Source organism: Ascaphus truei, chromosome 18 (genome assembly GCF_040206685.1).
Source record: "Ascaphus truei isolate aAscTru1 chromosome 18, aAscTru1.hap1, whole genome shotgun sequence".
NCBI lineage: Eukaryota > Metazoa > Chordata > Amphibia > Anura > Ascaphidae > Ascaphus > Ascaphus truei.
In genome coordinates this window covers 32910809-32933215 of record NC_134500.1, presented here as the reverse complement: position 1 = coordinate 32933215, position 22407 = coordinate 32910809, and the positions used below count along the sequence as shown (strand labels likewise).

Sequence of the window (22407 nt, the reverse complement as noted above, 5' to 3'; positions counted from 1 at the left end):
AAGGTTCACCTGTTACTCCAGCAATGTCGTGTACCTCATGTGCATAAAATGCCCAGGGGGCTGCTACTACATAGGTGAGACGGGACAGGGGCTAAACAAGAGAATGAATCTGCATCCTCACAGCATCACACACGGAAAAAAAGAGACAGTCCTGTCGGCAAACATTTCTCTGACTCTGGCCATAAGTTAAACGATCTGAAGGTGGCCATACTCAAAGGTAATCTTAGAACACAAAGAGAGACTGTTGCATGAATACAAATTTATGCAACTGTTCGGGACACTTAGCGGTGGCCTAAACCAAGACCGCAGCTTCATGAGTCACTACTGACACAAGATAACTCTCTTCCCATGAGTGCTAAAGGCCATGTCTATACATACTGCGCTATATGAATACTACTTTAAATGTCAGGTATAGAACATGACGCAAAGAATCAAACGCTTTCAGACAGACTGCAAGTGATATGTATGTCCCGTAACGACCGTCGTACTTACCACACATTTAAGTTGCCATTTCAAATTATATATGCCCCTTTGGTTAACCTCTTGAGCACCGGGAGGATACGGCATCACCAACAACACAAATCACTGTCAGCACTCCACTAGAGCAAGCTGAAAACTCAAAGCTCAGCCATTATATCATGGTGGCGCCTGGAGGCCCATTACGTCAATGGGCTCCTAAAGGGTTAAAACGGTCTCCCTCTGGTTTTGCCCCCATATTCAACATTTTTGGACCATGATAGAAAATATGATTCTCGAAGTCTCAGGCCTGAGTCTCCCAAAAGACACCTTGACCTATCTATTAGCCGGCCCGATGGAGGGACTACAAGCTCCAATAGGAAAGCTGATCACTTTCATACTTACAGCGGCCCGTTGCGCCATAGCGGCAGCATGGGAAAAGGTAAAACCTCCATCTAGACGCACAGTGATTAAAAGAGTAAACAATGTCAAACTTATGGAAAGACTCTCAGCACAACTGAATGACTCATTAGATTTTTATTATAAGGCATGGGAAGCATGGCCACAGGACTGGGAATAGCCCCAAGCAAGGAGATAAAAGGTTAAGCTGGATCTTCAAAATAGAAAAGGTGAATTAAAAAAAATAAACCCTCGGATGGAGCATTTATTTATCGACCAGATCGGTAGCCCCCCCTCCCGTTCCCCCTTATCCTCTTCCTTCTACATCTTTTTTCATCTTCCCCTATCTTTTCTCTTTGTTTTTTCTTAGAAAACTATAGGTTTGTCTTAAGACTCTTAATAAAACCTTCAAGGAAAATCAGAAAGAAAGCAAGAAAACAAGTAGAGGGCGAATTGAATATATACAAGTTTAATCACCAAGCCTGTATAGAGTTTAAGCCAAAGTATATAACTGCTTGGATGTTTGGATGTTTTTCTCGCTTGTTTAAAAGCCGCAGTTCAAGCTCCCGTTTTTTTTTTTTTTTTACTTCACTAGTTTCCTGTGGGCAATCGCTAATTACCTAAAGAACTGCATAGCTGCCGGTCAATTCGTTCTCCGTCTATTGATCAGCAAAGTTTGGCGACATCTTTAAATATGGGGAATGTAAATGGTTGCTATAGCAACAAGCATGCTTGTTAAAATAGAATACAAGAAAATTGGTCTTTCAAAGTTGTTTTTTTTTTTTTTTTTAAACAGAAAATGCTAAAAGTATTTTTTCTTACTACAGAACTGATTTATTAAAAAAAAAACACATGCAGGATATTGATTGAACTGCAGCGTTAAAGATGATTATTGGTTATGATGGAAATGTTTTATTTTGACAAACCTAATAATAAAAAAAAAAAAAGATTGAAAAAAAATAAAATAAAAAACTCTCCCTCCACCCCCTCCCTCCCGACTTCGTACTATTTAAAATAAAGTGAGCACCCTCTGCCATGTTAACCCCGCGTAACTTTGGCTTTGCCGGCAGCCAACGTGTTATTACAAACCTCTCCGTACGCCGACGGTCACTGCGATTTGATCTTCCTACCCGTAACCGTCAGACAATGAAAGATTTGCCACACCGCTGCCAGTGAACGTCTGAGAATCTTTATTATCGTATTTAACGGACACGATATTGGGTCCGAGGGTTAAATGACAAGGAAAAGTAAACCAGTCTATTTCTGGGGACAGCTCGGAGAAAAAAATAATAATTCCAGAAATGGATCCGTTTCCACGTCGCCTCTCCGGCTGCCAACAAGGGATCTTTATTCTTAGAGTTTTAAATAAAAAGGTCACGGCTCATTTAAAAAACAGAAAAATGGGCTCTGGAAGTCACAGGAAACTATTTGAGAGAGTGGAACGGTTGACGAGTGTCTTCTTCACGGGTCGTCCAGGAAGTCCGCTGTCCTCTAGTGACTTGAGCACACATGAGAAGGGCGGACTTGTCCCCACGGCAGGTTTAAGGTAGGCATGCCAATAGCACCAATCTTATACTGAACGCGGCAGGACTCTTTGCTAGTCCGCCGAGCCCCTCAGCTATGACCCCCCCTTTGTCCGCAGGGACGGAAGAAATACGAGAGAGCAGAAGGCATTTGTAAAAAGGTCTTTAAGTCTTTGTCCCGTGTTGCTGAGATCACTGCAAATATTTCCGGGCCACGTAGCTTAATATCCCTCCGTGCTTATACAAAGTAACTTCGGCGGCGTTGGCGAACTCGGCAGTCACACGGAAAAGCTTCCCGGTGTTCGTCTGCAGGAAGCAAACAAAACAAAAATTAGAGATATAAAGATATAGAGCTATAGAGAGAGCTATAGATATAGAGCTATAGAGATATAGAAAGCGATATAGATATAGAGCTATAGAGAGAGATAGAGATATAGAAAGCGATATAGATGTAGAGATATAGAGAGAGATAGAGATACTCTAGCAAAGACTAACAGCTGCAAAAAGTGGGAGAGAAAAAAACAGCACAAGGATTTATTTGACGATAAGTAGTCTCGTTAAAAGCAATGTTTCTCAGAAACCTGGCGGTGCTGCAACTTAGCAGCCTGAAGACGAATACATCCCAAGACAATTTTCTGAGTCCACGTTACCTGCCGCTTTGACCTCGCTCTCCCAGGAGTGTGCGTGAGGTGGCTTGCATCTCAGAATTACCCACCTTAACTTCCAGGGCCTCTCGCGGGGTGAGACTCGCAGGAAGAGAGAGGGAATACTGCTCTTTGCCGGTAAGGCCGTGGGATTCGGCATTTTCTCCGGGCAGGAACTGCAGTGGCGCTATACCCATCCCCACTAAATGATCTTTATGGATCTTCTCGTAACTCTCGGCTATTACAGCCTTCACGCCCTGTAAAACAGACACAGCCTGTGAGGGCGTGAACGTGGAACGGGGTCTCCTGAGCGGTCAGCAAAGTGTCGCACAGAAACGTACCAGCAGGAAGGGTCCTTTCGCTGCCCAGTCTCGGGAGCTCCCCGATCCGTACTGTTTCCCCGCCAGAATAAGGAGCGGCGTGTCTGCTTTCTGGTACAATTCTGCCGCTTCAAACACATCTAGCTGCAACAAGGGCAGAGAGGCCACGTTAAGCGCCACGTGTTATGGTTAGTGTAGTCATGGATGCTCAACTCCAGTCCTCAAGGGATATCCTTAAAACCTGACCTGTTGGGGAGGCTTGAGGACTGGAGTGGAGCCCCCCAGAATTAACCTATTCATGTCCTTTAGTATGAAGCAATAATACTATTAAATAAGTCTTCTCCAAGGATGAGTGTTATCGCAAAGTCTGGGCACAAAAGCTCTAAATTTCCTATAAACAATTCACTTATTCTAACTTTCCTACAAATCTGCGGTTTTCCTTAAAATGTGTTTCCCTCACATCCCACAGCCCCCCTCCCAATCCTGCAGCCCTCCCCCTCCCAATCCCGCAGCCCTCCCCCCTCCCAATCCTGCAGCCCTCCCCCCTCCCAATCCTGCAGCCCTCCCCCCTCCCAATCCTGCAGCCCTCCCCCTCCCAATCCCGCAGCCCTCCCCCCCTCCCAATCCCGCAGCCCTCCCCCCTCCCAATCCCGCAGCCCTCCCCCCTCCCAATCCCGCAGCCCTCCCCCCTCCCAATCCCGCAGCCCTCCCCCTTCCCAATCCCGCAGCCCTCCCCCTTCCCAATCCCGCAGCCCTCCCCCCTCCCAATCCCGCAGCCCTCCCCCCTCCCAATCCCGCAGCCCTCCCCCCTCCCAATCCCGCAGCCCTCCCCCCTCCCAATCCCGCAGCCCTCCCCCCTCCCAATCCCGCAGCCCTTCCCCCTCCCAATCCCGCAGCCCCCCCACTCCCAATCCCGCAGCCCCCCCCCCCTCCCAATCCCGCAGCTCACCCAAATTCTAACAAAATGACACCTATAAAGATTCTGATCGCCCCAGTCACACCCTCCGGGGTGAATAACATGGCAGTTTAAAGGGCCCGCGAGACCTTGCAGGAAGAACTGGGACACCTCCCAAGGTCACTCTCTCAGGGGAGCCCGGGAGCTGAAATTAACGGGGTCCAGCCCCGGAGCCGGCCTTCTTCCCAGCTTTTCTTGCACTACAGTGTATGCCACTTTAAACGTTGAGCAAAACATTAATCAGGCCCCTGCTTAATGTTACGTCTTTTCCCCCTTGGTACGATTTATGCTCCGGATTGAAATGGAGCTGAACTCTTTCCAAATAGGGGGAAAACATCTCCTAAGCATATGGAACAAAACCCTTTTAGATTGTATTTCCCCCAGGATTGAAGCAGGGCGTCTTCCGAAGCAGACGGCCATTAATCTCAGCTCCGTGGGTACCCCGCTTCCTGAGAGACTTATTCCGAAGCAGACCACCATTAACCTCAGCTCCGTGGGTACCCCGCTTCCTGAGAGACTTCCTTCCGTAGGAGGCGCTGGCATCGCTTCGCTTTTTAAAGCTCCTGTATCACGCAGCCCAATAGGAAGCCGCATAGGATAACATCACAGCTTCCTATTGGCCAGCAGGGCGCGGGAGCCTTGAAACTCCGCGAACCCTGAAATGAATGGGGCTCAGCTACGGAGACCCCCTGGGAGACCCCCTGCTTCAACCGTGTGTGAAATAAAATTGGATTGCTTCTTTGAACACTTGGTCAGTAATGGAAAGCTGTTGAATAAACGTTCGCAGTCAGAAAACGGGATGCTAAGCACGCATATTACAGCCTCCCTTCTGCACCGTGTGGTGTGATGTGTTGAACAGACTGTAAAACGAGCGTGGAAAAACCACACCCCACGAGCTGCACACCCGGCAACACACAGCTTATCTGGACGGTCTGCAAGGTGCCCTGACAAACAGCTTTAGCAAGTCTAGGCCTTGAAACGTTCGAGCTCGCCACACGGTAGTAATAAGGTCAGCTGCATACTCACTGTTTGCCCAGAAGGAAAATGGACGGTTTTCGGCCCCGTTTTGCCAACGAGTTTATTGGAGAGTTTCATGTTTGCAAAAGTCCCCCGTGTCATCACGTTATCGTTACCTCGGCGGGCGCCGTACGAGTTAAACTCCCGAGGGACCAGGCTTCAGGAGACAAAAATGGGGAGAATTTAAGGGGAGCCGCTTAAAAATGACACAATAGCAACAAGAAGAACATCGGGCGCCAGAGAAAACACCGGATCGGGAAACATAGCATCAAATTACTGGGCCAAAACCTGCTCTAAAACCAGGCTGGATTTGTTGTAGGCCGTGATCGCTTAATGGTCCAACGTGAGCGTTTCCAAACCTCACAGGTCTCCTCTCCCAAAGAAGGTAGGGATCACATGCAGGCATGGTGTAATGGCTCAGGAGTTTCTCCTAAATGCAACAGCTTGAGATTTCAATTCCACTCTGGGGCGGTTGACTTTGGGTCAATTCCCTTGTTCTCCCTGTGCCTCCGGTATTAACATCACTGTCATACACCAAGAAGCCGGCAGTGCAGAGCACCGTGGGTAAGCGGAGACGCCAGGGTTCCACTCCAGAGATACCGGGACACTCTCTAACTCAGGCCTGCCCAACTCGTAAAGTGAGAAGGGCCGAACTGCTCCAAGGAAAAAAATTTGCGCCGCACGGGTAAAATCATCATCATCTCTCCTCCAGCACCTCTCCATCATCATCCTCATATCTCCCCCAGAACCCCTCACTATCAACCTTCACGATACTCCCCATCTATCTCTCATACCCCATCTCTCCCCCTCACCCACACAATAACCCCCTCCACATCAAACACACAATACCCCCTCCACATCCCCCCAGCCCATTCCATGTCAGCAGCCCCCCCCGTCACTACCCCCCCCCCCCCCAAGTCAGCATCCCAAGTCAGCAGCCACCCCCAGTCAGCATCCCCCCATGTCAGCAGCCCCCCATGTCTCTCTTCCCTCAATATGACTCTCTCCCCCTCCCCTCAATATGACACTCTCCCCCTCCCCTCAATATGACACTCTCTCCCCCTCCCCTCAATATGACACTCTCTCCCCCTCCCCTCAATATGACACTCTCTCCCCCTCCCCTCAATATGACACTCTCTCCCCCTCCCCTCAATGACACTCTCCCCCTCTCCTCCATGACACTCTCCCCCTCTCCTCCATATGACACTCTCCCCCTCCCCTCCATATGACACTCTCCCCCTCCCCTCCATATGACTCTACCCCTCACCTCAATATGACACACTCTTTCCCTCCCCCACTCTCAAGACTGCGTCCAGGGTCAGCGCTTAGGCGCGCTGACGCTTCTCAGTGAGCCCCTGCAGCCGCAATGAGAGCGGCTTTAGCAGGGGCTCGCGCTCGCTTCCGCAAGCGTGCATCTTATTACATTTTTAGATTTGCCGCTCACGGGAGCGGTTCGCCTAATGAGGACGAACCAGCCCCGTGACGTCACAGCCACCCCCGGACGGCGCGCGGACCAAGGCCAGGGCAAGCACCCGCTTTCCCTCAGCCTCCGCGCGGTTGCAGTCCTATGGACGCAGCCTAAGGCTGGGGGGCCATAGAGGGGGGGAGCAGTGCGGAACCGCGCTGACGCTGAGGCTCGCCTGCTGAAGCTGTGCGATTTCATGCACATGCAGGCGAGCCAGCGAGCGCGATCGGGAGGCGGGGTAGTGACGTCGCTGGGCCAATCGGCTGCGACGCACTGACGTCATCGTCACGGCACCGTGACGTTGACGCTGCTTCGCGCTGATTGGATGTTTTCAGCCGACAGCGCGCTGAAAAACAGCTTGGCTGTCGGCTGAAAAATCCAACTCGTCAGCACGCCTGCGGACGCTCGCGTGAGCCCCCTCTAAAGACCTCCTCATTGAGGATGCCGGGGCTCAGCGCGGAGCGTCCTATGGACGTGGCCTTAGCCTGCTCACTTACTTTCACTATAAGCCTGCTGCAGTCCCCCATGTGCGGCTGAGCACTGGGACAGGAGGAGGAGGGGCTGTGTGTGTGCAGGGAAGGCCCCGCCCCCGCTGCAGGCTGAGTACTGGGACAGGAGGAGGAGGGGCTGTGTGTGTGCAGGGAAGGCCCCGCCCCCGCTGCAGGCTGAGTACTGGGACAGGAGGAGGAGGGGCTGTGTGTGCAGGGAAGGCCCCGCCCCCGCTGCAGGCTGAGCACTGGGACAGGAGGAGGAGGGGCTGTGTGTGTGCAGGGAAGGCCCCGCCCCCGCTGCAGGCTGAGTACTGGGACAGGAGGAGGAGGGGCTGTGTGTGCAGGGAAGGCCCCGCCCCCGCTGCAGGCTGAGTACTGGGACAGGAGGAGGAGGGGCTGTGTGTGTGCAGGGAAGGCCCCGCCCCCGCTGCAGGCTGAGCACAGGGACAGGAGGAGGAGGAGGGGCTGTGTGTGTGCAGGGAAGGCCCCGCCCCCGCTGCAGGCTGAGCACTGGGACAGGAGGAGGAGGGGCTGTGTGTGTGCAGGGAAGGCCCCGCCCCCGCTGCAGGCTGAGTAGTGGGACAGGAGGAGGAGGGGCTGTGTGTGTGCAGGGAAGGCCCCGCCCCCGCTGCAGGCTGAGCACTGGGACAGGAGGAGGAGGGGCTGTGTGTGTGCAGGGAAGGCCCCGCCCCCGCTGCAGGCTGAGCACTGGGACAGGAGGAGGAGGGGCTGTGTGTGTGCAGGGAAGGCCCCGCCCCCGCTGCAGGCTGAGTAGTGGGACAGGAGGAGGAGGGGCTGTGTGTGTGCAGGGAAGGCCCCGCCCCCGCTGCAGGCTGAGCACTGGGACAGGAGGAGGAGGGGCTGTGTGTGCAGGGAAGGCCCCGCCCCCGCTGCAGGCTGAGTACTGGGACAGGAGGAGGAGGGGCTGTGTGTGTGTGCAGGGAAGGCCCCGCCCCCGCTGCAGGCTGAGCACTGGGATAGGAGGAGGGGGGGCTGTGTGTGTACAGGGAAGGCCCCGCCCCCGCTGCAGGCTGAGCACTGGGACAGGAGGAGGAGGGGCTGTGTGTGCAGGGAAGGCCCCGCCCCCGCTGCAGGCTGAGCACTGGGACAGGAGGAGGAGGGGCTGTGTGTGTGCAGGGAAGGCCCCGCCCCCGCTGCAGGCTGAGCACTGGGACAGGAGGAGGAGGGGCTGTGTGTGCAGGGAAGGCCCCGCCCCCGCTGCAGGCTGAGTACTGGGACAGGAGGAGGAGGGGCTGTGTGTGCAGGGAAGGCCCCGCCCCCCGCTGCAGGCTGAGCACTGGGACAGGAGGAGGAGGAGGGGCTGTGTGTGCAGGGAAGGCCCCGCCCCCGCTGCAGGCTGAGCACTGGGACAGGAGGAGGAGGGGCTGTGTGTGTGCAGGGAAGGCCCCGCCCCCGCTGCAGGCTGAGCACTGGGACAGGAGGAGGAGGAGGGGCTGTGTGTGTGCAGGGAAGGCCCCGCCCCCGCTGCAGGCTGAGCACTGGGACAGGAGGAGGAGGAGGGGCTGTGTGTGTGCAGGGAAGGCCCCGCCCCCGCTGCAGGCCGAGTACTGGGACAGGAGGAGGAGGGGCTGTGTGTGTACAGGGAAGGCCCCGCCCCCGCTGCAGGCTGAGCACTGGGACAGGAGGAGGAGGGGCTGTGTGTGCAGGGAAGGCCCCGCCCCCGCTGCAGGCTGAGCACTGGGACAGGAGGAGGAGGGGCTGTGTGGGTGCAGGGAAGGCCCCGCCCCCGCTGCAGGCTGAGCACTGGGACAGGAGGAGGAGGAGGGGCTGTGTGTGTGCAGGGAAGGCCCCGCCCCCGCTGCAGGCTGAGTACTGGGACAGGAGGAGGAGGAGCTGTGTGTGTGCAGGGAAGGCCCCGCCCCCGCTGCAGGCTGAGTACTGGGACAGGAGGAGGAGGGGCTGTGTGTGCAGGGAAGGCCCCGCCCCCGCTGCAGGCTGAGTACTGGGACAGGAGGAGGGGCTGTGTGTGTGCAGGGAAGGCCCCGCCCCCGCTGCAGGCTGAGTACTGGGACAGGAGGAGGAGGAGGGGCTGTGTGTGTGCAGGGAAGGCCCCGCCCCCGCTGCAGGCTGAGTACTGGGACAGGAGGAGGGGCTGTGTGTGTGCAGGGAAGGCCCCGCCCCCGCTGCAGGCTGAGTACTGGGACAGGAGGAGGAGGGGCTGTGTGTGCAGGGAAGGCCCCGCCCCCGCTGCAGGCTGAGCACTGGGACAGGAGGAGGAGGGGCTGTGTGTGTGCAGGGAAGGCCCCGCCCCCGCTGCAGGCTGAGCACTGGGACAGGAGGAGGAGGAGGGGCTGTGTGTGTGCAGCGAAGGCCCCGCCCCCGCTGCAGGCTGAGCACTGGGACAGGAGGAGGAGGGGCTGTGTGTGCAGGGAAGGCCCCGCCCCCGCTGCAGGCTGAGTACTGGGACAGGAGGAGGGGCTGTGTGTGCAGGGAAGGCCCCGCCCCCGCTGCAGGCTGAGCACTGGGACAGGAGGAGGAGGGGCTGTGTGTGCAGGGAAGGCCCCGCCCCCGCTGCAGGCTGAGCACAGGGACAGGAGGAGGAGGGGCTGTGTGTGCAGGGAAGGCCCCGCCCCCGCTGCAGGCTGAGGACTGGGACAGGAGGAGGAGGAGGGGCTGTGTGTGTGCAGGGAAGGCCCCGCCCCCGCTGAGCACTGGGACAGGAGGAGGAGGGGCTGTGTGTGCAGGGAAGGCCCCGCCCCCGCTGAGCACTGGGACAGGAGGAGGAGGGGCTGTGTGTGCAGGGAAGGCCCCGCCCCCGCTGCAGGCTGAGCACTGGGACAGGAGGAGGAGGAGGGGCTGTGTGTGTGCAGGGAAGGCCCCGCCCCCGCTGCAGGCTGAGCACTGGGACAGGAGGAGGAGGGGCTGTGTGTGTGCAGGGAAGGCCCCGCCCCCGCTGCAGGCTGAGCGCTGGGACAGGAGGAGGAGGGGCTGTGTGTGTGCAGGGAAGGCCCCGCCCCCGCTGCAGGCTGAGTACTGGGACAGGAGGAGGAGGGGCTGTGTGTGTGCAGGGAAGGCCCCGCCCCCGCTGCAGGCTGAGCACTGGGACAGGAGGAGGAGGAGGGGCTGTGTGTGTGCAGGGAAGGCCCCGCCCCCGCTGCAGGCTGAGTACTGGGACAGGAGGAGGAGGGGCTGTGTGTGTGCAGGGAAGGCCCCGCCCCCGCTGCAGGCTGAGCGCTGGGACAGGAGGAGGAGGGGCTGTGTGTGTGCAGGGAAGGCCCCGCCCCCGCTGCAGGCTGAGTACTGGGACAGGAGGAGGAGGGGCTGTGTGGGTGCAGGGAAGGCCCCGCCCCCGCTGCAGGCTGAGCACTGGGACAGGAGGAGGAGGAGGGGCTGTGTGTGTGCAGGGAAGGCCCCGCCCCCGCTGCAGGCTGAGCACTGGGACAGGAGGAGGAGGGGCTGTGTGTGCAGGGAAGGCCCCGCCCCCGCTGCAGGCCGAGTACTGGGACAGGAGGAGGAGGAGGGGCTGTGTGTGTGCAGGGAAGGCCCCGCCCCCGCTGCAGGCTGAGCACTGGGACAGGAGGAGGGGCTGTGTGTGCAGGGAAGGCCCCGCCCCCGCTGCAGGCTGAGTACTGGGACAGGAGGAGGAGGGGCTGTGTGTGCAGGGAAGGCCCCGCCCCCGCTGCAGGCTGAGCACTGGGATAGGAGGAGGGGGGGCTGTGTGTGTACAGGGAAGGCCCCGCCCCCGCTGCAGGCTGAGCACTGGGACAGGAGGAGGAGGGGCTGTGTGTGCAGGGAAGGCCCCGCCCCCGCTGCAGGCTGAGTACTGGGACAGGAGGAGGGGGGGCTGTGTGTGCAGGGAAGGCCCCGCCCCCGCTGCAGGCCGAGTACTGGGACAGGAGGAGGAGGAGGGGCTGTGTGTGCAGGGAAGGCCCCGCCCCCCGCTGCAGGCTGAGCACTGGGACAGGAGGAGGAGGAGGGGCTGTGTGTGCAGGGAAGGCCCCGCCCCCGCTGCAGGCTGAGTACTGGGACAGGAGGAGGAGGGGCTGTGTGTGCAGGGAAGGCCCCGCCCCCGCTGCAGGCTGAGCACTGGGACAGGAGGAGGAGGAGGGGCTGTGTGTGTGCAGGGAAGGCCCCGCCCCCGCTGCAGGCCGAGTACTGGGACAGGAGGAGGAGGGGCTGTGTGTGTACAGGGAAGGCCCCGCCCCCGCTGCAGGCTGAGCACTGGGACAGGAGGAGGAGGGGCTGTGTGTGCAGGGAAGGCCCCGCCCCCGCTGCAGGCTGAGTACTGGGACAGGAGGAGGAGGAGGGGCTGTGTGTGTGCAGGGAAGGCCCCGCCCCCGCTGCAGGCTGAGCACTGGGACAGGAGGAGGAGGGGCTGTGTGTGCAGGGAAGGCCCCGCCCCCGCTGCAGGCTGAGCGCTGGGACAGGAGGAGGAGGGGCTGTGTGTGTGCAGGGAAGGCCCCGCCCCCGCTGCAGGCTGAGTACTGGGACAGGAGGAGGAGGGGCTGTGTGGGTGCAGGGAAGGCCCCGCCCCCGCTGCAGGCTGAGCACTGGGACAGGAGGAGGAGGAGGGGCTGTGTGTGTGCAGGGAAGGCCCCGCCCCCGCTGCAGGCTGAGTACTGGGACAGGAGGAGGAGGGGCTGTGTGTGTGCAGGGAAGGCCCCGCCCCCGCTGCAGGCTGAGTACTGGGACAGGAGGAGGAGGGGCTGTGTGGGTGCAGGGAAGGCCCCGCCCCCGCTGCAGGCTGAGCACTGGGACAGGAGGGGGAGGAGGGGCTGTGTGTGTGCAGGGAAGGCCCCGCCCCCGCTGCAGGCTGAGCACTGGGACAGGAGGAGGGGGAGCTGTGTGTGTGCAGGGAAGGCCCCGCCCCCGCTGCAGGCTGAGTACTGGGACAGGAGGAGGAGGAGGGGCTGTGTGTGCAGGGAAGGCCCCGCCCCCGCTGCAGGCTGAGCACTGGGACAGGAGGAGGAGGGGCTGTGTGTGTGCAGGGAAGGCCCCGCCCCCGCTGCAGGCTGAGCACTGGGACAGGAGGAGGGGCTGTGTGTGTGCAGGGAAGGCCCCGCCCCCCGCTGCAGGCTGAGCACTGGGACAGGAGGAGGAGGGGCTGTGTGTGTGCAGGGAAGGCCCCGCCCCCGCTGCAGGCTGAGCACTGGGACAGGAGGAGGAGGGGCTGTGTGTGCAGGGAAGGCCCCGCCCCCGCTGCAGGCTGAGCACTGGGACAGGAGGAGGAGGGGCTGTGTGTGTGCAGGGAAGGCCCCGCCCCCGCTGCAGGCTGAGCGCTGGGACAGGAGGAGGAGGGGCTGTGTGTGTGCAGGGAAGGCCCCGCCCCCGCTGCAGGCTGAGTACTGGGACAGGAGGAGGAGGGGCTGTGTGTGCAGGGAAGGCCCCGCCCCCGCTGCAGGCTGAGCACTGGGACAGGAGGAGGAGGAGGGGCTGTGTGTGTGCAGGGAAGGCCCCGCCCCCGCTGCAGGCTGAGTACTGGGACAGGAGGAGGAGGGGCTGTGTGTGCAGGGAAGGCCCCGCCCCCGCTGCAGGCTGAGTACTGGGACAGGAGGAGGAGGGGCTGTGTGTGCAGGGAAGGCCCCGCCCCCGCTGCAGGCTGAGTACTGGGACAGGAGGAGGAGGAGGGGCTGTGTGTGTGCAGGGAAGGCCCCGCCCCCGCTGCAGGCTGAGCACTGGGACAGGAGGAGGAGGGGCTGTGTGTGCAGGGAAGGCCCCGCCCCCGCTGCAGGCCGAGTACTGGGACAGGAGGAGGAGGAGGGGCTGTGTGTGTGCAGGGAAGGCCCCGCCCCCGCTGCAGGCTGAGCACTGGGACAGGAGGAGGGGCTGTGTGTGCAGGGAAGGCCCCGCCCCCGCTGCAGGCTGAGTACTGGGACAGGAGGAGGAGGGGCTGTGTGTGCAGGGAAGGCCCCGCCCCCGCTGCAGGCTGAGCACTGGGATAGGAGGAGGGGGGGCTGTGTGTGTACAGGGAAGGCCCCGCCCCCGCTGCAGGCTGAGTACTGGGACAGGAGGAGGAGGGGCTGTGTGTGCAGGGAAGGCCCCGCCCCCGCTGCAGGCTGAGCACTGGGATAGGAGGAGGGGGGGCTGTGTGTGTACAGGGAAGGCCCCGCCCCCGCTGCAGGCTGAGCACTGGGACAGGAGGAGGAGGGGCTGTGTGTGCAGGGAAGGCCCCGCCCCCGCTGCAGGCTGAGTACTGGGACAGGAGGAGGGGGGGCTGTGTGTGCAGGGAAGGCCCCGCCCCCGCTGCAGGCCGAGTACTGGGACAGGAGGAGGAGGAGGGGCTGTGTGTGCAGGGAAGGCCCCGCCCCCGCTGCAGGCTGAGTACTGGGACAGGAGGAGGAGGGGCTGTGTGTGCAGGGAAGGCCCCGCCCCCGCTGCAGGCTGAGCACTGGGACAGGAGGAGGAGGAGGGGCTGTGTGTGTGCAGGGAAGGCCCCGCCCCCGCTGCAGGCTGAGTACTGGGACAGGAGGAGGAGGGGCTGTGTGTGTACAGGGAAGGCCCCGCCCCCGCTGCAGGCTGAGCACTGGGACAGGAGGAGGAGGGGCTGTGTGTGCAGGGAAGGCCCCGCCCCCGCTGCAGGCTGAGTACTGGGACAGGAGGAGGAGGAGGGGCTGTGTGTGTGCAGGGAAGGCCCCGCCCCCGCTGCAGGCTGAGCACTGGGACAGGAGGAGGAGGGGCTGTGTGTGCAGGGAAGGCCCCGCCCCCGCTGCAGGCTGAGCGCTGGGACAGGAGGAGGAGGGGCTGTGTGTGTGCAGGGAAGGCCCCGCCCCCGCTGCAGGCTGAGTACTGGGACAGGAGGAGGAGGGGCTGTGTGGGTGCAGGGAAGGCCCCGCCCCCGCTGCAGGCTGAGCACTGGGACAGGAGGAGGAGGAGGGGCTGTGTGTGTGCAGGGAAGGCCCCGCCCCCGCTGCAGGCTGAGTACTGGGACAGGAGGAGGAGGGGCTGTGTGTGTGCAGGGAAGGCCCCGCCCCCGCTGCAGGCTGAGCGCTGGGACAGGAGGAGGAGGGGCTGTGTGTGTGCAGGGAAGGCCCCGCCCCCGCTGCAGGCTGAGTACTGGGACAGGAGGAGGAGGGGCTGTGTGGGTGCAGGGAAGGCCCCGCCCCCGCTGCAGGCTGAGCACTGGGACAGGAGGGGGAGGAGGGGCTGTGTGTGTGCAGGGAAGGCCCCGCCCCCGCTGCAGGCTGAGCACTGGGACAGGAGGAGGGGGAGCTGTGTGTGTGCAGGGAAGGCCCCGCCCCCGCTGCAGGCTGAGTACTGGGACAGGAGGAGGAGGAGGGGCTGTGTGTGCAGGGAAGGCCCCGCCCCCGCTGCAGGCTGAGTACTGGGACAGGAGGAGGAGGCGCTGTGTGTGTGCAGGGAAGGCCCCGCCCCCGCTGCAGGCCGAGTACTGGGACAGGAGGAGGGGCTGTGTGTGTGCAGGGAAGGCCCCGCCCCCGCTGCAGGCTGAGCACTGGGACAGGAGGAGGGGCTGTGTGTGTGCAGGGAAGGCCCCGCCCCCGCTGCAGGCTGAGCACTGGGACAGGAGGAGGAGGAGGGGCTGTGTGTGTGCAGGGAAGGCCCCGCCCCCGCTGCAGGCCGAGTACTGGGACAGGAGGAGGAGGGGCTGTGTGTGTGCAGGGAAGGCCCCGCCCCCGCTGCAGGCTGAGCACTGGGACAGGAGGAGGAGGGGCTGTGTGTGCAGGGAAGGCCCCGCCCCCGCTGCAGGCTGAGCACTGGGACAGGAGGAGGAGGGGCTGTGTGTGCAGGGAAGGCCCCGCCCCCGCTGCAGGCTGAGTACTGGGACAGGAGGAGGAGGGGCTGTGTGTGCAGGGAAGGCCCCGCCCCCGCTGCAGGCCGAGTACTGGGACAGGAGGAGGAGGGGCTGTGTGTGTGCAGGGAAGGCCCCGCCCCCGCTGCAGGCTGAGCACTGGGACAGGAGGAGAAGGAGGGGCTGTGTGTGTGCAGGGAAGGCCCCGCCCCCGCTGCAGGCTGAGCACTGGGACAGGAGGAGGAGGGGCTGTGTGTGTGCAGGGAAGGCCCCGCCCCCGCTGCAGGCTGAGCACTGGGACAGGAGGAGGAGGGGCTGTGTGTGCAGGGAAGGCCCCGCCCCCGCTGCAGGCTGAGCACTGGGACAGGAGGAGGGGCTGTGTGTGCAGGGAAGGCCCCGCCCCCGCTGCAGGCTGAGCACTGGGACAGGAGGAGGAGGGGCTGTGTGTGTGCAGGGAAGGCCCCGCCCCCGCTGCAGGCTGAGCACTGGGACAGGAGGAGGAGGAGGGGCTGTGTGTGTGCAGGGAAGGCCCCGCCCCCGCTGCAGGCTGAGCACTGGGACAGGAGGAGGAGGGGCTGTGTGGGTGCAGGGAAGGCCCCGCCCCCGCTGCAGGCTGAGCACAGGGACAGGAGGAGGAGGGGCTGTGTGTGCAGGGAAGGCCCCGCCCCCGCTGCAGGCCGAGTACTGGGACAGGAGGAGGAGGGGCTGTGTGTGTGCAGGGAAGGCCCCGCCCCCGCTGCAGGCTGAGCACTGGGACAGGAGGAGGAGGGGCTGTGTGTGTACAGGGAAGGCCCCGCCCCCGCTGCAGGCCGAGTACTGGGACAGGAGGAGGAGGGGCTGTGTGTGTGCAGGGAAGGCCCCGCCCCCGCTGCAGGCTGAGCACTGGGACAGGAGGAGGAGGGGCTGTGTGTGTGCAGGGAAGGCCCCGCCCCCGCTGCAGGCTGAGCACTGGGACAGGAGGAGGAGGGGCTGTGTGTGCAGGGAAGGCCCCGCCCCCGCTGCAGGCTGAGTACTGGGACAGGAGGAGGAGGGGCTGTGTGTGCAGGGAAGGCCCCGCCCCCGCTGCAGGCTGAGCACTGGGACAGGAGGAGGAGGAGGGGCTGTGTGTGTGCAGGGAAGGCCCCGCCCCCGCTGCAGGCTGAGCACTGGGACAGGAGGAGGAGGAGGGGCTGTGTGTGCAGGGAAGGCCCCGCCCCCGCTGCAGGCTGAGCACTGGGACAGGAGGAGGAGGAGGGGCTGTGTGTGCAGGGAAGGCCCCGCCCCCGGGAGGGGCTGTGTGTGCAGGGAAGGCCCCGCCCCTGGGAGGGGCTGTGTGTGTGCAGGGAAGGCCCCGCCCCCGCTGCAGGCTGAGAACTGGGACAGGAGGAGGGGGGGCTGTGTGTGCAGGGAAGGCCCCGCCCCCGCTGCAGGCTGAGTACTGGGACAGGAGGAGGGGCTGTGTGTGTGCAGGGAAGGCCCCGCCCCCGCTGCAGGCTGAGCACTGGGACAGGAGGAGGAGGGGCTGTGTGTGTGCAGGGAAGGCCCCGCCCCCGCTGCAGGCTGAGCACTGGGACAGGAGGAGGAGGAGGGGCTGTGTGTGCAGGGAAGGCCCCGCCCCCGGGAGGGGCTGTGTGTGCAGGGAAGGCCCCGCCCCCGGGAGGGGCTGTGTGTGCAGGGAAGGCCCCGCCCCCGCTGCAGGCTGAGCACTGGGACAGGAGGAGGAGGGGCTGTGTGTGCAGGGAAGGCCCCGCCCCCGCTGCAGGCTGAGTACTAGGACAGGAAGAGGAGGAGCTGTGTGTGTGCAGGGAAGGCCCCGCCCCCGGTAGGGGCTGTGTGTGTGCAGGGAAGGCCCCGCCCCGGGGAGGGGCTGTGTGTGTGCAGGGAAGGCCCCGCCCCCGGGAGGGGCTGTGTGTGTGCAGGGAAGGCCCCGCCCCCGCTGCAGGCTGAGATCACACAGGGAGCAGCAGCACGGAGCTTGTGAGCTTCTGGCCACCCGTGCACAGCTCTGCCCGCCCCCAGGCTTCCCCGCACGCAGCCTGCACCCCCCCAGTTTACGCACCGCTGCGTACAGCATGCGGCCACGCGTGCCTTCTTTCTTTACCAGGGAAGGGGGGCCGTCGCGGGCCGTATGTTGGGCAGGCCTGCTCTAACTGAACAGGAAAGGGACTCCTAGATCTAACACGGCGTACAGAGCTTTCCAAACCTGGCAGGTCTCGGATGTGTAGAACAGTGGTGCGCACCCTTGGTGTAGAAGATTAAAGGGTCAGAATATCGCCATAAAAACTCTGTACACAATATCTACTGTATATTTGGGAGAGTTGTCTGTCTGATGGCTCTGCGTTTGGACGCCTCTTAAGATATCGTAACCACATTTTACACGATGGTTCCGGAGATCAAGGAGCAGGTTTGTGTTTGGATACAATTGGACCGATTCTATTGTTAATTCTAAGAGTTATTACAATTTCTCTAAGCGAGTCAGCCTCTGGGTGTTGTACCTGGCAGGCTATGTATCAGGTCACATTATAATGCACATGGCCTGGTGGCAGATAAGGAGTCGGATAGCTGTGAAGTTTACGCACAGAGTGAGGGAAGTCAGTTGGCGCGTGAGGAGAAAGTAAGAACGCTGGGGGAGGGGAGAGAGGCGGAGAGAATTGGGGATATCGTAAGGTATTAAAGGAAAGTGAATGGGGTGGTTGGGGTGGGGAAGAGGAGGGATGAGGTTGATACCTTCGAGTTCCCAAGCAATGCTGTGTACCTTCAGCACGTTACATTTAAGGAGAAGCCTCACGTTGATCCATGCAATGACATACCAACCTATGACCCATTCACATTCAACAGGACCAACATGGACACTATGCCTGGTACTGACAGGCCATATACAAACAGGATATTATCCTGGGCTCCAACAGCTGGAGCACGCTGGCAATCCTGTTGCATGGGATTCTACGATCCCTCCCAGCGTCTGACGTCAGTTCCCGAGCGTCAGCAGTGCCGGAGCGCACGGCCTGCTGGGACCTGCCTGGAGCTGCAGGGGGAGAACGCCATACACCGCACGGAGCACCCGTAGAGAGGTGAGAGGCGAAGAGGATGTACGCAGACGGTGGGCTCCTGTCCCTGAGAGGCTGCTAGACGACATCCACCCTGTGGGATATTCGTGAAGCGGGGACAGCGAGGAGAGACGAGCGGCGAGGTGACCAGGTCGGGTAAGGGCAGCAGATATAGACTGCCGTGAGTTCATGAGAGAGGCTCCCATCTGGGCTTCTTCTCCTGCCTCTATCTATATTCTGCTAATCGGCCCCCCTACCGTGGCTTCATAGCAACCATACCTTCCCCCCCCCCCCCCCTTCTGGACTTTATCCATTTATTCCTTCAATCTGCAACATCATTGCCTACATTTCTATATATAGAGGCTGCATACTTTCAACACAAACAAGAATTTGCACCAGTTAGAGCGCAGGACACTTGGGGTTTACTCTCCACCTTTTCTACTTCCAACACGGATACACAAGGAGTTCTACGGCCACCCCCCCGATGTATGCAGAGTGGCTGCAGGGAGAAGGATGGGGTATGGTAGTAATGAGTACTCACCCTTTCTGCATGAGGTACTTGGCTGCTGGGCTGGTCCTAGAGATGCTGCCAGCCGGGGAAATGTGATCAGTGGTCACGGCGTCCCCTAAATAAAGCAACACGTGGGCTCTCTCGATGGGCTGCAGAGGTGGGGGGTCCTTATCCTGGCAGATACGGGCAGAGAGCGAATATGAGGTTAGGCCCGGTACTGACGCACGCGGTTATTAACCCATCACATGCTGCCAGGCGGGCCAGCAAAGCAGTGACGGGGGCGGCCAACTCCAGTCCTCAAGGGCCACCAACAGGTCAGGTATTGGGGATTTCCCTGCTTCGGCACAGGTGGCTCAATCAGTGGCTCAGTTGAAGACAGCCCCCTGTGCTGAAGCAGGGAAATCCCTAATACCTGACCTGTTGGCGGCCCCTGAGGACTGGAGTTGGCCTGCCCTGTGTTAAAGAAAACCCTTGGGTTCATCTTACTGAAGTGGCCAATATCTGAGGCGCAGGAAATGAAAGTCACGTATCGGAGGGAATGAATAGATTTGGCGAGGGGGTGGGGTAGCTCGAGTTTGAGGTGCAGCGCCTAAAATGTGGGTACAGACCCTGAGAGATCGTTGATTCACCTCGTGTCAGCGAGGAGGAGGAGGGGGGCAAATACAGGAGATAGATATAGATATATACACAGTATTTCTAAACACCCACACACCTATGTATATTTTTTCAATGACCGTGATGAATGTGATAAGAAAACCCGTTGCTCAACTCCTTTCTCCTTCCAAATCCCGTTCCCTTCCTCCGTCACTCCCTGAACACAAGGCACAGATGCCCGCAGAAAGGGGAACGGGATTGCTGCGACCCTCGCTTGTGACCTGCGGTATTTCTGTACGTGGGTGTTCTGAAGGAATATTCAGTCTTTTCTGATATTTAAATTCAGGCCGGTGGGGAGACGGGTAAAGGGCCCGCCTGGGTAAGGGGCCCGCCTGGGTAAGGGGCCCGCCGGGGTAAGGGGCCCGCCGGGGTAAGGGGCCCGCCGGGGTAAGGGGCCCGCCGGGGTAAGGGGCGCCATTTTGTGTACTCACTAGTTTCTGGAAAAAAGAGGGGCTTCTAATATACGTGGATTTGTGGTCCCAGGGGAATAAAGTGCTTTCTGGGGCATTCAGCAAGTTCCACCGTGTATTTCGCTTCTGTAATAGACATAAATGAGCGGGGAAAAGGTTACTAACCCGCGGAGAGGAACGGCCGACACACGCCACAAATAATCAGATACTGGCTGGACAAATCAGAACACTATAAAAAGGAGCCATCCCCTCCGGACACCGTCTCTGCGCCATGTACAGGAAGCAGGTTCCCAGGAGCTGAACACCGTCCCTGCGCCATGTACAGGAAGCAGGTTCCCAGGAGCTGAACACCGTCCCTGCGCCATGTACAGGAAGCAGGTTCCCAGGAGCTGAACACCGTCTCTGCGCCATGTACAGGAAGCAGGTTCCCAGGAGCTGAACACCGTCCCTGCGCCATGTACAGGAAGCAGGTTCCCAGGAGCTGAACACCGTCCCTGCGCCATGTACAGGAAGCAGGTTCCCAGGAGCTGAACACCGTCCCTGCGCCATGTACAGGAAGCAGGTTCCCAGGAGCTGAACACCGTCCCTGCGCACATGTACAGGAAGCAGGTTCCCAGGAGCTGAACACCGTCCCTGCGCACATGTACAGGAAGCAGGTTCCCAGGAGACGAACACCGTCCCTGCGCCATGTACAGGAAGCAGGTTCCCAGGAGCTGAACACCGTCCCTGCGCCATGTACAGGAAGCAGGTTCCCAGGAGCTGAACACCGTCCCTGCGCCATGTACAGGAAGCAGGTTCCCAGGAGCTGAACACCGTCCCTGCGCCATGTACAGGAAGCAGGTTCCCAGGAGCTGAACACCGTCCCTGCGCCATGTACAGGAAGCAGGTTCCCAGGAACTGAACACCGTCCCTGCGCCATGTACAGGAAGCAGGTTCCCAGGAGCTGAACACCGTCCCTGCGCCATGTACAGGAAGCAGGTTCCCAGGAGCTTAACACCGTCCCTGCGCCATGTACAGGAAGCAGGTTCCCAGGAGCTGAACACCGTCCCTGCGCCATGTACAGGAAGCAGGTTCCCAGGAGCTGAACACCGTCCCTGCGCCATGTACAGGAAGCAGGTTCCCAGGAGCTGAACACCGTCCCTGCGCCATGTACAGGAAGCAGGTTCCCAGGAGCTGAACACCGTCCCTGCGCCATGTACAGGAAGCAGGTTCCCAGGAGCTGAACACCGTCCCTGCGCACATGTACAGGAAGCAGGTTCCCAGGAGCTGAACACCGTCCCTGCGCCATGTACAGGAAGCAGGTTCCCAGGAGCTGAACACCGTCCCTGCGCCATGTACAGGAAGCAGGTTCCCAGGAGCTGAACACCGTCCCTGCGCCATGTACAGGAAGCAGGTTCCCAGGAGCTGAACACCGTCCCTTCGCCATGTACAGGAAGCAGGTTCCCAGGAGCTGAACACCGTCCCTGCGCCATGTACAGGAAGCAGGTTCCCAAGAGCTGAACACCGTCCCTGCGCACATGTACAGGAAGCAGGTTCCCAGGAGCTGAACACCGTCCCTGCGCCATGTACAGGAAGCAGGTTCCCAGGAGCTGAACACCGTCCCTGCGCCATGTACAGGAAGCAGGTTCCCAGGAGCTGAACACCGTCCCTGCGCCATGTACAGGAAGCAGGTTCCCAGGAGCTGAACACCGTCCCTGCGCCATGTACAGGAAGCAGGTTCCCAGGAGCTGAACACCGTCCCTGCGCACATGTACAGGAAGCAGGTTCCCAGGAGCTGAACACCGTCCCTGCGCACATGTACAGGAAGCAGGTTCCCAGGAGCTGAACACCGTCCCTGCGCACATGTACAGGAAGCAGGTTCCCAGGAGCTGAACACCGTCCCTGCGCACATGTACAGGAAGCACGTTCCCAGGAGCTGAACACCGTCCCTGCGCACATGTACAGGAAGCAGGTTCCCAGGAGCTGAACACCGTCCCTGCGCCATGTACAGGAAGCAGGTTCCCAGGAGCTGAACACCGTCCCTGCGCCATGTACAGGAAGCAGGTTCCCAGGAGCTGAACACCGTCCCTGCGCCATGTACAGGAAGCAGGTTCCCAGGAGCTGAACACCGTCCCTGCGCCATGTACAGAAAGCAGGTTCCCAGGAGCTGAACACCGTCCCTGCGCACATGTACAGGAAGCAGGTTCCCAGGAGCTGAACACCGTCCCTGCGCCATGTACAGGAAGCAGGTTCCCAGGAGCTGAACACCGTCCCTGCGCCATGTACAGGAAGCATGTTCCCAGGAGCTGAACACCGTCCCTGCGCCATGTACAGGAAGCAGGTTCCCAGGAGCTGAACACCGTCCCTGTGCACATGTACAGGAAGCAGGTTCCCAGGAGCTGAACACAGGGCTATTCCACATCTTCTGACCATCTCAATGGCCTAATTCCTCAAAGATTCAGGGAAGCGCCAATGTTCACGTGATTATATGCAAAAGAAAAATAAAGGCAACATAGTGTAATACAGTCTTCACTCTTTCTTTCTAGTGAAAAGGAATTCACTCACAATTTTCCTTTCAAAAATCAGGCATTACAGAGACACTCCTCTCTCTGATTAGAGCAATGAACATGGATATCCACAGGTGTAGACCCCTTTCACTTCCTCTCCACCACCGCACGAATACCCAGAAATAATAAGAAATACCAAAATAGCGCAATAACGTCTTAAAATGTATTGGAGATCATCACAGATAAAACATATGGCTATGCACTCACATAAGGAATAATAGGTACAGTCATTGTACGAAATCCCGATAGATAAAGCACTTCACCGGTACACAGTGTGTTTCT

The 22407-nt window shown here is 60.3% G+C and overlaps 1 protein-coding gene across 2 annotated transcripts in view; it reads right to left on the bottom strand.

Annotated features, from left to right (window-relative positions):
* Positions 1-2028: 2028 nt before the first annotated feature.
* Positions 2029-22407, bottom strand: part of IREB2 (iron responsive element binding protein 2) — a 51115-nt gene continuing 30736 nt past the window's right edge. For both annotated transcript variants that reach the window (XM_075576062.1, XM_075576063.1), the window contains exons 18-23: positions 19601-19705; positions 18546-18688; positions 5324-5471; positions 3364-3486; positions 3094-3279; positions 2029-2684 (exon numbers count right to left, since the gene is read on the bottom strand). In XM_075576062.1, the coding sequence (XP_075432177.1) occupies positions 2571-2684; positions 3094-3279; positions 3364-3486; positions 5324-5471; positions 18546-18688; positions 19601-19705 (819 nt within the window). In that variant the 3' untranslated portion in view covers positions 2029-2570. The remainder of the gene's footprint in view (positions 2685-3093; positions 3280-3363; positions 3487-5323; positions 5472-18545; positions 18689-19600; positions 19706-22407) is intronic.